Below are 15858 nucleotides of genomic sequence, written 5' to 3'. Positions count from 1 at the left end.
GAAGGGGAACCAGATTAAATGAAGAAATAATATTTTATTCTATACTAAGTCCCATACAAAATAGGATTTATGGCACATTTACAAATACATTTACAGTTAGTGTGTTACTAACAATATTTCCTAATAATTATGTTATTATTATGTTGTGATTAGTTTGGAATAGTTAAGTTTGGGCTGATTTACACAATCTCTTGTTAAATATTATAAAAATAATGATTAATTAACATAATCTTAGGCAATAGAGCTTCTGAAGCACACAAAATATTACTTACCTAAGTGTATATTTATTTTATTAGTAGGTACTTAATAATATAAAAATATATCACAAGGCTTTGGTCCAGGCTGTTCCTAATTAGCAGTTCAAGTTACAAAAAACATATTACAGTTAACCCTTGACTGCAATCTCACCTAGTGGTAAGTGATAATGCAGTCTAAGATGGAAGTGGGCTAACCTGGAAGGGGTATAGGCTATGGTAGTTTTTATTAAATCACGTTTTAATTAATCACTCTTTGGTTTCTCTACACGGCATCATACCGCAACGTTAAATCGCTTGACGGCATGGCTTTGCCTGCAGGGTGGTAACTAGCCACGGCCGAAGCCTCCCACCAGACCAGACCAGTGATTTAGAAATTATAAAATCCCAAACCCTGCCGGGAATCGAACCCGGGACCTTCCACTAATAAGACCACTGTGCCAGGGAGGTCGTCAAAAACCAACCACGTTTGTTTTGGTCCGATTGACAAAAAAAAGTTAAACGTTATTTGTACAATTGTTGTTATTTATTTTTGTTGTACTATGTCAGTGATTTATTTTAATTATTTTATTACAAAATATATCAAATCACAAAAAATCATTAAAAAAGATGGGAAATCTCATTTATTCATGACAGTGTGGCTAATTCTGTTGCTAAACAACTTCCAATAAATAATCATAATACTCCTTGCAGAAAAGGATATTATTGCGGAAAGTTATTATTATTATATAAAGGATCCTTTCCGCAAGGAGTATTATCAGAGACCTGTCGTTTTAATTTAGTAGTTTGTGTACAACAGAATTATCACTTACCTACTAATAATTTTAACGGGTGTAAAGTATTTATTTAACAGGAATTTATTTCTGTAGAATCAAGCTGACAGTACCTTAATAGGCTAAGAAACTACATATTAAGTAATAAAGAATAATGCTACTGATTCTGAGCGAAACTAAATTTTATAATTTAGAGTATTCGCATCTTATTCTTACCAATGTAATAAGAATGGGACAGACATACCTAATTTAATTTAGAACTGTCAAACCTCGTGACTTCAGTCGATAGTCGTGAGCCTGAGTCTTTAAATGTAAAATTTATGTTCTGTCCCTTTTTTAGCAATATTAAAAAGAAAAGGATGCAGATACCTACTCTTTTAGTTTAGAGAAAAACATCAGAATCGACGCCATCGATGTCTTCTGTTCGACGCAATGCAAAATGTCCGTCAGAAAACTTCCTGATAATGTGTGGCCAGTCTTAGAATAGAAATTTCAGACAGACACTAATTTTATTTATTTATTTGCATAAATTATTTATTTATTTATTTTTATTGTTCATGTACTTACCAAAATTGTAGTTACAAAGTAATAATAAACTAAGTTATGTCTATGTGTTAGACGAAAAATTTCGCACACCTAAATGTAGACATTCCTATTAGGATAAAATAAATCTATTTATTATCTAATAATAATATAGAAGGTAACGGTTAGTGAGATAGTATGTATGTACTTAACATTCAAAATAGCTGTTAATAATATACACTCTCTTTGTAGACACCTTTTATCAATGACTTAGACTGGTATCAGGCAGCCATGTTTTGAAGCAAACTCGTAGGTGTCGTTTTACCCAAAGGTGCGTAAATAATATACCTAATCTATGCGTCTATGCATTATGTCGCACACAAATAGGTACAGTCGGCTTCAAAAGTCCATATAGAACAAGCAAACAAGTTGCCTTGCATGCAGTCTGTCACCCACACACTTCACTGTAGACCATACGTGTGTATACGAATTTGCTTCACTTTTTAAAATATGAATGTGTGAACTTTATCTATCTGGAGTTGTAGTCTTTACCTCTATGAATCTTTGCTTATGTCCTACTTATATTTTCGAGTGTTTAATTCCAGTCTGAGTCTATTTTTGAGGTATCTACAAATTGTCTAGAAATTGTGTCGTTTTAAGTAATTTATTAGATGTGACGCTATTGTACCTTATTTTGTCATTAATGATGATAAATAAATAAAGCATTTTAAATCCTATTCTGACTTTCTTTTATAACCTAGGTATTGAAAGTTTTTTATGAAAAATTATTTTAAGGTAAACACACACTTATCCGAATTGAACGAAACGAATTTTGGAATTCTGATTATCATCATCATCATCATCATCATCAGCCTGTGGACGTCCACTGTTGGACATAGGCCTTCCCTATAGAGCGCCACCACACCCGGTCCTCAGCCTTCCTCATCCAGCCACTTCCCGCCAGCCGCTTTATATCGTCGGTCCATCGTGCTGGAGGGCGTCCCACACTACGTTTGCTTAAACGCGGTCTCCACTCAAGGACTTTCCGGCTCCAACGGCCATCGCCTCTACGACAGGCATGGCCTGCCCACTGCCACTTCAGCTTGCTAATAGTTTGGGCTATGTCAGTGACCTTGGTTCTCCTGCGGATCTCCTCATTTCGGATCTTATCCCTCAGTGAAACTCCTAACATAGCCCTCTCCATAGCTCGCTGAGCAACTTTGAATTTGTGAACAAGGCCATTTGTCAGTGTCCACGTTTCAGCACCATAGGTGAGGACGGGAAGGACACACTTCTGATTATGAAACCGTGCAATTCGGAAGTGTGCGAAGTTTCATTACGTTTCGTTTGACTCGGATAAGTGTGTGTTCACCTTTATAGTGCGTTTCATCGAATAGTACCTATGGCGTTATGTTGGCTCCCCTGTTTGTCCAAGTCATTGGCACGATATTTGCATAAGAAGACGCGATTTTGTTTATTTTCATTTGATTTTCCTGAATGAATGGAATGAAAATCAAATGAAAATAAACAAAATCTGCGTCTTCTCATGCCAATATGGTGCCAACAACCACCCAACAGACAGGGGAGCCAACATAACACCATAGGTACTACCGATGAAACGCACTATAGTATGAGTCAGTGAAGCAGCAATCACACTAATATTATAAAGGCGAAAGTTTGTATGTGTGTGTGTGTGTGTATGTTTGTTACTCCTTCACGCAAAAACCACTGGACGGATTTGGCTGAAATTTGGAATGGAGATAGATAATATCCTGGATTAGCACATAAGCTAGTTTTTATTCCGGAAAATCAGAGTTTCCACGGGATTTCGAAAAACCTAAATCCACGCGGGCATCGGCTAGTTTACAACTAATTTCAAAATATGAGGTCGGTGGCTATCATTAAGTGTTGAACACTGCATTAGCGAATCACTCTCAACTTTCAACTTAAACTCTGATGGTTATACCCCATAATAAATGAAACTAGTAATTCTTTAAAATAATACTTTTATTTTACACAAAAATGTGATATGTCTCCACCTTAAAACCTATTAGATAGGTACCTAATCCACAAATTGTGATTCATACATATTATTTGAGCAGTGAGATTGTTAAAACGAATTAAAAAATTCTTTAATAAGGCACAGAGTGCAAGTCACACATAGATATAGTTTGTACAAAATGAGAACTCACTCGCTTGCATGGGTTCACCTTTAAAATAAGGCCTAAATCATACTTTAGAGCCGGTCTATCGAATTATAAGACGTTGTCACGTCAAAATGGTGAGTGAAATCTCATTTTGTATGCATTATATAACACAGATAATCTCTAAACATAATACCTAATTTAAGTACTGGGCAACTTTATTGATACGAAAAAAACTCTTGACTACTATTTAATTTTCAGTCTTAACAAAACAATAACCATTTCTTGTGGTGATTTATAAAAAAATATAGCTTAACCAATAGCATCTAATTTATCATTAATTAAAAATAAAGTTGCAATACTTTTTTGAGATTCAATATCTTTTTATTACTAATCAGGTAAAATTGCCAGTTTATAACTAGACTAATTATATAGGAACAGAAGAAATATTGGCGCTAATATTGTACACAATATTTCCTTCAAAGTAAAAACATTTGGATAACTGTTCCTTGGTAAGTTCAAAAACGACTTAAAAATTATTGAAGCACCAAACCCCTAAAATACCAAATCACAGTGAATGACAAAGCATAGAAATATTCGTACGCTTTTACAGCGTAACGAAATCTCTACCGTGATGGCCAGTGCATATTGTACCACACGTGATCAATTCAATTGAACTTCTGTAACTAACTTTGTGTTAGCTTATCACAGTAGCGGTCATTGCCGCATGATACAGAGTAGGAACTAATCAATACCCTGATACGATTAAAACCGACGTGTATTCACGGCGATTTCCTAATAATTATTGTTAGAAATGCGCGTTCTATGCTTTATCGTTCACTGCTAAATCATGTAATGATTACAAGGAATAACTATGCAGCTGTGATGCTAGAAATGACTTCCCGGCCCAGTTTGTGAGCGACAAAATCCAGAATAGTCATGACTAGCTCACGCTTACTTGCCGAGCAAGCCATGAGCACGTTGAGAGCATGGACGTAGTCCGCAGGGTCGAGGCGACGCAAGTAGTTGAACACTATGTATACCAGCTCCTTTAGCTTGGCTTTGACCGAGTCCCAGATTTCTGTAAGCGACACCATGGCTGTAATGTAGAAAAACAATGCTTTATGTAATTGGAATTAGCAATATATTCCAAAATGTTCAACTTATTCAAAAAATTTGGTCTATTCTATAATTTTAGGGATGAAAAAGTAGACTAAAGTCGCAAGCATCATCGCTACCCATAATATTAGAGATTTGAAAGTGTTTGCTATCGGGTTTATCTGTTTGTTGGTTTGTCCTTCAACCACGTAACAACGAAGCAACGGATAGACGTGACTTTTTGGATGGGTATAATTAAAGTAATGGGATAAAAAGTAGCTTGTGTCACTATAGTAGTGACATAGGCTACTTTTTGTCCCAGAAAATCAGAGTTGCCACAGTATCTTAAATCCACGTGGGCAAAGTCTGGGGCATCAGCTTGTGTAGCTATGTACATAAAAGGATAGGTGATTGACTAACTGATCTACTGATGCACAGCTCAAATAACTAGACGGATTAGGCTGAAATTTGGCATGCACATATCTATTATAACGCAGACATCTGCTAAAGGATTATTCAACCCTTAAGGGGGTAAGGGGTAAGATGGGGATTTGAAATTTGTGTAGACCACGTGGATGAAGTCCCAGGCAAGGTAGTCTAGTTATAAAATAAAACTCACTTGATACCCCAAAACCAGCTGCTCCACCAAGGCCCGCGCCCAACGCAGCCCCCATCCTGCCGCCAGCATACCCTCCCACTAGCCCACCCGCCAGGGCAAAGGCCCCTGTTAACATGGCCGCCTCCGTATCCCATTTCACTCTTATCTCAAATGCATCGGCTGTAAAATAAATACTGATACATTAACAATACTACCACTTTTATAAGTTCGAGGCACAGAGGAAGGTAAAATTCCTCCAAAATCAATCAACTTTTTAAAGCGCTTCTACATAAAGTTCTTCTATGCCATATATATAATATGAAGGCAACAATAGTTAAGGATACAAAAATTCCATTCGAATCAAGGTTGTCTACTTTTACAAAAAAAGTTCAACTTAAAATGCCGAGCAGGCAACAAAATACGGAATTCGGGACTTCAAAAGGTTCAAAAGGCCTTGAAATGATCGTCTACCAGATGATCTGATTTACGTACAATAATAACGCAGTTTCTAATCTAAGCTGCTGGACATCTTACTCTGACTATTGTAAGGGTTTTTGATAAAATATGATAAAATAAGCAAGTTACCTAATTTAAGTATGATTCCCTCAATCCATCGTTGGTCAAAATTTATTTGTGTCGTCATATTATAATAGGGTTCAACGAGAGAGGACATCGTGATTTATTATTACGCACAAAAACAAAAATATTACGTGTTTTGATTTTAATTTTCAGCTTGATTACTGTCTTCTGATGCTTTGGACTTGGAGCACAGCCAAATTAAATGACGAAAATTATGTTCGAATTTTATTCCAGTACAAATCCAAAATATTTACACCATCACCGACAAAAAAAGTTTTACCCAGTTTTACCATTTAAAATACAGATTAAAAATTTACAAACAGTGTGCTGCCAACTCTTTAAATCCGTTTGTCGCTATGCCGCCTCCGAAAAGTCGCCAGATGTAGAAAATTATTGTTAAAAGTTACTAGAAGTAGCTGAAATCAGAATAGAAAATCACTACAAAATAAAATGATGATTAATATTATATAATATTATATACATATTTTTAAATGAAATCTAACTCTAATTCATTGTCATCTAATACAAAAAGTACACCAAGGGAGTAACTTTTAGAAGCAAAGCAGCCTCATTCTCGAAGGTACAAGTTATCTGTATGTAATACCGTGATCTCTATTTCATTGGAAAAAAAAATTCAACAAAGTGGATAAAGAAAGCTAAATATTTTTTGTCGCTAAAAGTGGATAAAAGTGGCCAATAGTTTCAAAATGTCGCTAAATCTGACGACTTTGTCGCTAAATTGGCAGCATTGGTAATTGGAAAAACGAATATGACAGTTGTTGTGCTGTCATTTGTCAAATCACAGACTCGATTGCGGAAAGACAACCTGAACTACCCACAGAGTACTTTGTGTATGAAGTACCGTTATTTCGAGTTACTTGAACTTCGAACCCTTAGAACTTCTACACATTCTAGTTACTTTACTCTTTTTTAGGGTTTGTAGGTTCTATGTTAGGGTTAACTTAACTGTACTTTGGGTTACTACTAAAGAAAAGGAAGCCTAGTTTCATCCAGACTGCAATTGTGTTTAAATATGACAGTCAACAACATTGTAAAAATATTGCACGAAATAAAACCACATAAATATTAAATTCGCAACTTATTTCTTTATTTTCACATTATTATTATCTATTGTTAATACAAATACATTTTATTTCAACATTTTTACAAACAAGCTATTATACCTCCCTATTTATTTGGAAAGAACATTTAAAAATACAACATAGTTACAAAATAAAGCAAGAAACATATTTAAGTATCAGCCTGTAGAAACCTGTTCAGAATAATTAAAATAACCAAAAAATTACAAAATAGTATTCATTTTTCTATACCTATCTCCTAAAACATAAATTATTATCCTAGTCACATCTTTTTGGTATACAGAGTCAAAATATTCATAAGGCGTCTTTGTTAATTATAATAAGTCAAGTAAGTTACAGTTTAGGTACCTACCTAGTCCTAATATGTAGTTCTGTCTAGTCTAATATCAGTTAAACATACACACAGGTCAAACACATAACCCTCCTTTGGGCTGCGCCGCAGTCGGGTAAAAATTAGTCATTCAAATATACTAAATTTAGGAGTAAGCACATCAAAGCCATCTTTATAAACTAGCGGATAAGCTGGATAATATTTGTTTCCCTAAAATATCAGAAGAGACCTGCAGAATAAGCATGGCTAGCTGCGAGCTGTGTCCACTATTTTGCATCAAGAACTTGGCAGCCATTTTGTAATCCTCGATTCCCAGTCCAGCTAGGTAATCGTAGACGATATCAAATAGTTCCCACAGCTTTTCCTTTATATCTTGCCAAATATCACGCATTGATACGGCTGAAACAAAGACATTCGGTTTAAGTGAGCTATATTGAGAAGTGCATAGTAAGATGGTTTATTCAAATTAAACTTTTACAGGTGCTTTTGAATTATTGTTAAGTAAATCAACCATTTGCACAGGTTCATTCCCGTATATAAAATGTACTTTGGACTTTGAACATCGAAATACCCTGTTAATGAATAAATTATAAAGGTAAGGTCGGACTAAGGTCAAACAAAATGTCCGGTGAATAAAATAACATATCGGTGGGTGCAATTTAAATAATGAAGCATTTCAATTGTTAGGAAAATTAAACCTTTCAAGCTTTTTAATCGTATAATTGTTAAGAAATTGTGATAATTCCAAGAACAGCATTCTAGTACCAACTTACTTCTAAAATCTAAAGGCTAAACAACATAAGGGATAAATAGTTACTAGTTTTCAAAGATGTAGAACATTAAAAGAGAGAAGTTTCGAGAAAATATTCTTACCGACAACTCCAAGCCCACAAACTCCACCAATCGCACCGCCCACCGCCGCACCAGCTTTCCCTCCATAGTGCTTCCCGATCAGACTTCCGGCTAACGTTAGCCCGGCAGTAACGATAACAGCTTTCTTTGTTCGACTATCGTTTAGAAGCACACGGAAGTTGAATTTGTCGCTGATGGATAGAATCACGTTTTCGATAGATGTAGGGTCGAAGGGTAGGCTGCTGGTGCCCCTAGAACACGATCCTCCTGGTCTGCAGCATATTTCGAATTCGCTTTCAATATCTGAATCGGACGAATCACAACTGGAAGATGCAGAGAAGGAATTCATTTTTCTCGTTTCACAGCTCAGAGCTTGAGGCAGATATTGCGTACAGCGCGTGACGAGAGCGACTAGCGAATGACGATGCAATATAGAAACGGTCAACTGCTGTGTTTAATTTTTTGTCTACCCTCAAATCAACTCAATTTAACAGAGAATGCAAATCTGTGCACAATTTTAATTTTTCTAAATTATATTTTATCTCTTTAAAAAATATTTTTTAAACCTATAAATTATTAATATTTACATAACTAGTTAGTTAATACAGAAAAAAACAAGAAAAGAAAATAGGAAATGATCCAAGTTGCTCAAATGAGAGAGTTATCTGTGCACACATGATTCCATTGTCTATCATTCTATGGTTTTCTGTCAAAACCACGTCAAAACTGGTCAAAACTTCCTGGTCTGTGGTTAAAACCAATCAAAGGACAAAGAGGCCTTAAAGGACTGTTATCCCGGCCCGTAAAATAAATTAAAAAAAAAAGGACAAAGACTAAAGCAAAACAAAATTCACAAATATTGTTTTGTTTTGCAACATCAAAATTAACTGCATTCAACAAAATTAAACGCAAAAAATCCGATAAATACATTGAAATACCTAGGCACTGAATAACTGGTTCCAAGTTTTATCATCATGTCTTATGAGGGTGTATACCAAAGGTTGGGGCTAAGAATGTCAGAGGAGTTCCAGCTCTTGGCTGAACAGAAATGGATATTAGGAGCACTCAATAAAATAAAGAACCAACGCAACTGTTTACAGGTGAGGGGAACACAGTGATTTGCTAACCCAGTTTGAACAAAATAATGATTAAAAAAATCTTGAGGTTAATAAAATTGAGAGATCCTGAAAAATTTAAAACCTACACCGGTTCATATATTTGCACTGTAGATATTACAATCCTAACCGTAACTTAATCTGAACTACGTACGTAGTAGTAAGCGTGAGCACCTTGTGAGCACTAAATTATAGTTAAGTATTTAAATAATGCAAGTTATTAATTCACTGGAAAGAGGTTCATTTGCTCTTAAGGTTTATGAGATACAGCCCGCCGACAGATAGATGGACAGAAAGGAGACGCTTAGTAATAAGGTCCCATTGTGTACAGAACTCTAAAAACCATGGACTTCTGCAAAGTAACACCTGCTTCTATCCAGCATGTTTTATTCTATTCAGATAGAAAGACTTCATCTGGAGAGTATGAAATCAATGCTCAAAAAAAACTCTAAGTTGAGCATGCCAGCATCACCAGAATCCCAAGTTCCAGAAGAAGAGATCAAAGAGCCAACAGACGCGCTGAACTTGATGCAGAACTCCACAGCAAAGGGCACAGAACAGAATGAAGTTGAAGAGTTGAGGCTTGACGGAGCAACTGTCAATGATGAGGAGCTAGACTTACTTGTCAATAATGCTGTTTTTGGTGAGTACATGTTTTTAAACAACTTCCGAAAAGGAGATGGTTCTCAATTTGGCGTGTTTTTAACCCCCAACCCAAAAAGAGGGGTGTTATAAGTTTGACGTGTGTATCTGTGTATCTGTGTATCTGTCTGTGGCATCGTAGCGCCTAAACGAATGAACCGATTTTAATTTAGTTTTTTTTGTTTGAAAGGTGGCTTGATCGAGAGTGATCTTAGCTATAATCTAAAAAAATTGGTTCAGCCGTTTAAGAGTTATCAGCTCTTTTCTAGTTTTCTTGTAGAAAAGAAGGTTAGATAACCGTTAGGTTCATAATATTATGTCAATAGACAAATGTCAAGATGGACGTTGCCTAAATACATAATTATTTATTTGAAAATGATGTTTTGGAAAACTCAAATACTTTGGATCATGGGGGGTGTTATAAATTTTTATTTTACACTTGTTTTAATGTATGCACACTGATTTCTGTACCAATTTGCAATTTTTTCCCATAAAAAATTTTGCTGGATTAATTTTAAAGCAAAGTATCATCCATCATCAACCCACTGGCCCACTAGTAAGAACCGGTGGATACCCTCATAATGAGAAGAGCTTAGGCCATAGTCCATCATGCTGAGTGAGAGTTAGTAGACTTCACACACCTTTTAGACCATTATGGAGAACTCTCAGACATGAAGGATTCCTCACTTTTTTCTTCACCAAGCTGGCAAATAAAATAGTGTACTTGCGTGAACTAATTTTTACAAGGGAAGCAAAAACAAAATCTTGAAATTACAGACATAACCCACACTCCACGAGTAATATCACCATTATTGTTTCAGATATGAATCTCAATCAAGATATAGATATGGAGGAGGACGATGAAGAGGAGAACAATGATGATATGTTCATTGATATGAACATGTTCATGAACGGAGTGCCCTCTCGGTTCTAAGGCCTGCACAGCTAGGTGGTTCGCTAACTCAACTCTACATGCTCCTAGAGTACACGGGCATGGCAGAACGAGAGCGCCATTTGGGATCCCCAACCTCACTTCATGAAGCCCTTAGCAACCAGGGCGGTCTACTCTGCTTCTGGAGCGAGCTTGGATGGCTGCAATGAAGACTTAGGTGGGGAGGGGCATTGCACGCACAACCGACAGAAACGTTTAATTGTGGAAACCAACCCTGAGAAAGAAAGAAAGAACTCTGTGTCTATGTTGAATGATAGCCACTGAGGTTGGTTGGTTCTACATCGCTGCTTCACTGGGTGATATTAAAATATTGTTTGATAGAAAACTTCAAAGGATTAAAAAATGAGCTTGGTGGTTTCATTTAGACACTGAGTTAGTGAATCACCGTGCAGGCGAGTCAAATAAAAAACACAAAATGTAGTAACAAGGAATTTAATAAAGTTTGTCTTACATTTACACAGTAATTAGTAATTACCTCATCAATTTTAAAGTATACGTAAGTAATAATGCATAAATTTCGAGAACACACTCATAATATTATTAATTGTCATGTATGGTTTATCCTTAGATTAATTACTAAAATCGTACTTTTGACATGATACATAGGTTGTTGAAATCTATAGAGTGCACTTTGACTTTGCTTAGACTTAAGTTTTAGTTAAAACGAGACAGATTTATGCCAGCGGTATAACACTGTCTCGTTTTAACTGTCTTAAGTCTGAGCAACGTCAATGTGCGCTCTATATATCTCAGCCATATATAGCGAGTGCATTCTCAAAATGTATGCACTATAATATAGTAATATTATGTACAGTTAATATGTAAAATAGCACAATTATTTTATCAACAAAAATAGTTTCTTCTCATTTAACTGAACAAAAATAGTTTTTTAGTGTAATAAAGAGTTTATACAATAAAATTGATAGCCTATGTTGCTTAGAACTGTCTCTGATTGGTTAACAGTTTATTATTAAACCCATTTTGATGCAACTTTTTGTCTATAGATTTCACCATAGTGTAGTGTGATGGCACTAAAATGTTAATACTTTGACTTAATAATAATTGCCTATTTCACGATTTAGTTTAAGCACTAAAATTCGTTACAATAAGTTATAAGAGTTGTTAATTCAATTAAAATGTACACGAAGTGTACAAACTAAATTATTGACGGGCAAAAAGTAGTTACATTTATAACAAAAACAGTTTCTAAAATAGTACGGTACTCAGAATAGGGACAGCTGTCTTTATATTGATGTATAGTATGCAGATATTTCCGGCAACCAGACTGATAGGGTACCGCTAAAGCCCTCTGCTTACGACACTGCTGCAGTGCCCTGATGCAGTGGTAAGCGCTGTGGTCTTATTAGTTTGGAATTTTATAATTTCTAAATCTCTGGTCTGGTCTGGTGGGAGGCTTCGGCCGTGGCTAGTTGCCACCCTACCGGCAAAGCCGTGCCACCAAGAGATTTAGCGTTCCAGTACTTTACCGTGTAGAAACCAAAAAGGTATGGGTTTAAGAACAACTGCCATACCCCTTCCACGTTAGCCCGCATCCATCTTAGACTGCACCATCATTTACAACCAGGTGAAATTGCGGTCAAGGGCTAACTTGTATCTGAATAAAAACAAGGGCCGATTTAGGGTTGAAAAAGTCGGTAGGATACTAGATTGCCTCCTACGTGTCGTATATAGGATCATTCCAAGTAGGATTCTAGATTGGCAAGCAGGAGGGCAATGCGACCGATTCTCCTAGATTGTGGCAAATTGAGTTTGTCAGTGTCGTGTGTAGGGACTACCCTGGATTGCCCTATCAGCTGCCTCCTAAATCGGTCCTGCCGCAGAATCGTGGGTAGTAGCTTTAACAGGGCTCTCTCCGTTACTCGTTTCATACAATCGTAGTTCCAATTTCATTTGAATATTAAGCAACCAAAGTCCATGAAATTTTGCAGACATATTCTAGAAACTAATATCTATGTCTGCGGTTTTCCAGATTTCTGTTAAAATATTCGGTTTCAAAGTTACGCGGTCTTAAAAATTTTCATACAAATCTTTGAGCCCCTGTAATTTTAAAACTACATATTTTTAGAAAAATCTAAAACACCACAGACACAAATTGACAGTTTTGTGTCATGTCACAAAGTATGGGACATCAAAGGTGTAAAAAAAAGGGAAACTGATAATAGTATTAAGTAATAAAATAATTTATGTTAGTCGTAATTAAAAACCGTTTAAAATCAACTTTTTTTTATTTGCCTCAAATCCTTGGCCCAAGTTTAATATGTTTCAATTGCGTTTGTTCCATTCTCCGATTCATATTTTGTTCATTTCTGTCTATCATGAAACAAAAATGAATCAAAAGTGTCAAATAAAATGAGACAATCACTGGAGTGAACATTTACTCCAGTCTGATATTACCTTTATTGATTTCTCTGAAGGCATTTCAACAAAAAGTTTTTGTATTGTATGCAACGAAATTAATTTTCAGAACTCGTGAGTGAACTAATTGGCTTTTATATACATAGACAATATACATTAGGTATATTATACAAATTAGGGAAAATAACATTCTTTCTGGATTCTAAATGACTACCGCACTCTACTCAGTCTTTCTTTTCTGAATCGCGCGCACACAAATATGTCTACCTAAATATACAAACTAAAATAAAAATAAATAAAAGTATATTTCAAAGATTTAAAAGTATGCAGCCGTAATAAAATAAATAAAATATTATTCCAAATAACTAGTCCCTGTTGAGGGTCAAGGCACATTGACGCAGAGGCGAAGTAACTTGTTGCATCATAATCGCCGACACCGAGGCGTTATCACGCGTCGATGCGTGTATTAGCTTGCAATGTATTGATCTCATAATCAACATGATTCATGGCAATATTGATGCGTGAATCGCAGATAATTACTTCACAATTTGAACATTACTTAGTGTAGTTAAAGTTCAGTTTACTTCGAAATATTTGAAAAATTTCGATTCTGTTTCAATGTTCCTTCACATTTGATTACAGTTAAATTAAAAACCATGGATTGTTATGAAAGCTTTTACGGAAAAAAATATTACGTCGACGATTCACTTTAAAACAAAATAAAACGACAGTTTTCGTTGACGAATTATCAAATGTAACTTCACTCGTTTTTATCGAAATTCTATGTTTCTCTTGTATATGCTACGTTATTTTTAGTTAAAACTTTGTACAATAACAATGAACAATGACGACGGCTGCACAAAAATTTAAAAATCAAAACAATAATCGAGCCTTTCTTCAATAATGTTTGGAGGCGGAAGAAATCGAAACCTTACATATCTAAAGCTATCATAATATATTATGTATAAATTATACACGTAACTATCCGAGCATATATCGCCGCCTTAGAGTCAAGGCATATTGCTGCGAAAACGAAGCGCAATGGAAAATACGACATACAGAATACTATGCAACATTTGATACAAGACACGTCGCTGCGCTTCGAGCCCTACAATGTGCCTTGAGCTCTACACAAAATATAGACGGCTATTTTCTTGACCAGCAATTTTTTTCTCTCGACAATATATTTCTAAGCGTGCAACATGGATGAACATATTACACATATACTTTATACTAAAAATACTTAAACGCTTTTCAAAATTTAAGGCCATCTTAAATTTTTATTGATGTATTTTGGCTTTCCCACGTCATCTGGCCCCGCCTGTTTGTCGTCGGTAATCTAATGTGAGTTTGCACCAAAAAAACAAAGCCAATTTCACTGGGCATTAAATTTAACCTCCGTTTAGTTAAACATTGTAATGCTGTCTCTTTTTGGCAGATGAGACATGCAATTTTCAAAAACAAAAGATATAACGAATGTTTAAGTGAATAATGTTTGTTTGATGAAAATTAGGCCTTAATTAGGCATAGACATGCAAAGGTTTGAGTCATAAATACGTATCTCATAACGGCGTTTGTTGTTGAAATTCCTTACACAAAATATAATAAATTCTTTGATTTTTCAGATGTCAAAAACCATGAAATGTCTTGAATAAGTTCATGTTCAATAAGCTACTGACAACGCAAACGCAGTTCGATATAATTATCAAAAAAAAAAAAAAGTAATGAACAGCTAAAAAACTTTGTAGTGATTCAAAAACTCGCTTTTTCGCAAGAGTTTAATGCGGTTGCCAAAAAATGACAGCATCGAAAAAACTAAATCAGTCGTGTCCTCGTGTAAGTAGGCCTTAATAATTAAGTTGTCCTTAAACTTTAAAAAGCATTTCAATATCCTAGGAACACGTTATAAGATAACGCCGAAAACTTATCAGTAACGTGGAGTAGGTAAACCTATTAATTCTATTTTTGTGGCAAATTCTTGTACACATCTCTAAACAAAACTAAAATGACGGAGCTAAATATCTCCCGTTCTTTAAAAAACAGCTGTTAACTGCAAAAAAGATTTTTTAAATTACCGCCCAAAGAACGAAGGAACTTTCAAAAACAAATGTTAAAAAAAATGCTACTATAGGGCTAAACTAAAAACCTTGGTCATACATAACATTCTGTTTTAGTTTTTGAAAGTAACCGTTTTTTGTTGATAACTCAAAACATATTTTTACGGATTTTTAATTAAAGGAAGGAAAATATAGTTATCCCTTACACAATGCTTATTGCATAGAAGGCCTTATTTTTTTAGAGATTGCGTACAACAGAATTAGCCACACTGTGGTGTTACTCATATTAACATTAAATCACAACGAATATTAAGTATTTTTACAATAGGTACCTATACCGACAATTCCATTTAAGACACTAAAATAATTCACTGGATAGTACAAAACATACTTTTCTATTTGAATTGAATTAAACTAAAAATTTGGTACCTGAGGCCAGATGGTCAATAAAAGACCATGTGTCAT

The 15858-nt window shown here is 35.2% G+C and overlaps 3 protein-coding genes across 4 annotated transcripts; 1 reads left to right on the top strand and 2 right to left on the bottom strand.

Annotated features, from left to right (window-relative positions):
- Positions 1–3538: 3538 nt before the first annotated feature.
- LOC123876978 (protein C19orf12 homolog) lies at positions 3539–6303 on the bottom strand. Its single transcript, XM_045923451.1, has 3 exons — positions 5975–6303; positions 5411–5569; positions 3539–4792 (listed from the first exon to the last, which is right to left on the bottom strand). Exons 1-3 carry the CDS (start codon positions 6060–6062, stop codon positions 4566–4568), a joined length of 474 nt encoding a protein of 157 aa, XP_045779407.1. The 5' UTR covers positions 6063–6303; the 3' UTR covers positions 3539–4565.
- A 749-nt stretch (positions 6304–7052) lies between these two features.
- LOC123876976 lies at positions 7053–8684 on the bottom strand. The gene is made up of 2 exons (XM_045923447.1): positions 8273–8684; positions 7053–7798 (listed from the first exon to the last, which is right to left on the bottom strand). The coding sequence occupies exons 1-2, from the start codon at positions 8598–8600 to the stop codon at positions 7572–7574; spliced, it is 555 nt and encodes a 184-aa protein (XP_045779403.1). The 5' UTR covers positions 8601–8684; the 3' UTR covers positions 7053–7571.
- Positions 8685–9076: 392 nt separating this feature from the next.
- On the top strand, positions 9077–12167 carry LOC123876977. 2 transcript variants are annotated; one of them, XM_045923449.1, is made up of 4 exons: positions 9077–9351; positions 9766–10009; positions 10830–10943; positions 11353–12167. In XM_045923449.1, exons 1-3 carry the CDS (start codon positions 9226–9228, stop codon positions 10940–10942), a joined length of 483 nt encoding a protein of 160 aa, XP_045779405.1. In that variant the 5' UTR covers positions 9077–9225; the 3' UTR covers position 10943; positions 11353–12167. The 2 variants fall into 2 exon arrangements, with proteins under 2 accessions (XP_045779405.1, XP_045779406.1); XM_045923450.1 differs by having other exon boundaries at positions 10830–10947; positions 11354–12167.
- Positions 12168–15858: the final 3691 nt, after the last annotated feature.

The sequence above is a fragment of the Maniola jurtina genome, chromosome 22 (assembly GCF_905333055.1).
Source record: "Maniola jurtina chromosome 22, ilManJurt1.1, whole genome shotgun sequence".
Lineage (NCBI taxonomy): Eukaryota > Metazoa > Arthropoda > Insecta > Lepidoptera > Nymphalidae > Maniola > Maniola jurtina.
This window is presented reverse-complemented; position numbering and strand designations above follow the sequence as displayed.

What these genes read in the sequence shown, in the direction of transcription:
- LOC123876976 (XM_045923447.1), bottom strand. Translation starts at nt 8,600, where the DNA reads ATGAATTCCTTCTCTGCATCTTCCAGTTGTGATTCGTCCGATTCAGAT. An exon ending in TTGTGGGCTTGGAGTTGTCG is followed by an intron (nt 7,799 to 8,272) that starts GTAAGAATATTT and finishes TCTTTGTTTCAG; the next exon opens with CCGTATCAATGCGTGATATT.
- LOC123876978 (XM_045923451.1), bottom strand. Translation starts at nt 6,062, where the DNA reads ATGTCCTCTCTCGTTGAACCCTATTATAATATGACGACACAAATAAAT. An exon ending in GGGAATCATACTTAAATTAG is followed by an intron (nt 5,570 to 5,974) that starts GTAACTTGCTTA and finishes TTTATTTTACAG; the next exon opens with CCGATGCATTTGAGATAAGA. An exon ending in AGCTGGTTTTGGGGTATCAA is followed by an intron (nt 4,793 to 5,410) that starts GTGAGTTTTATT and finishes TCTACATTACAG; the next exon opens with CCATGGTGTCGCTTACAGAA.
- LOC123876977 (XM_045923449.1), top strand. Translation starts at nt 9,226, where the DNA reads ATGTCTTATGAGGGTGTATACCAAAGGTTGGGGCTAAGAATGTCAGAG. An exon ending in ACCAACGCAACTGTTTACAG is followed by an intron (nt 9,352 to 9,765) that starts GTGAGGGGAACA and finishes TATTCTATTCAG; the next exon opens with ATAGAAAGACTTCATCTGGA. An exon ending in TGTCAATAATGCTGTTTTTG is followed by an intron (nt 10,010 to 10,829) that starts GTGAGTACATGT and finishes TTATTGTTTCAG; the next exon opens with ATATGAATCTCAATCAAGAT.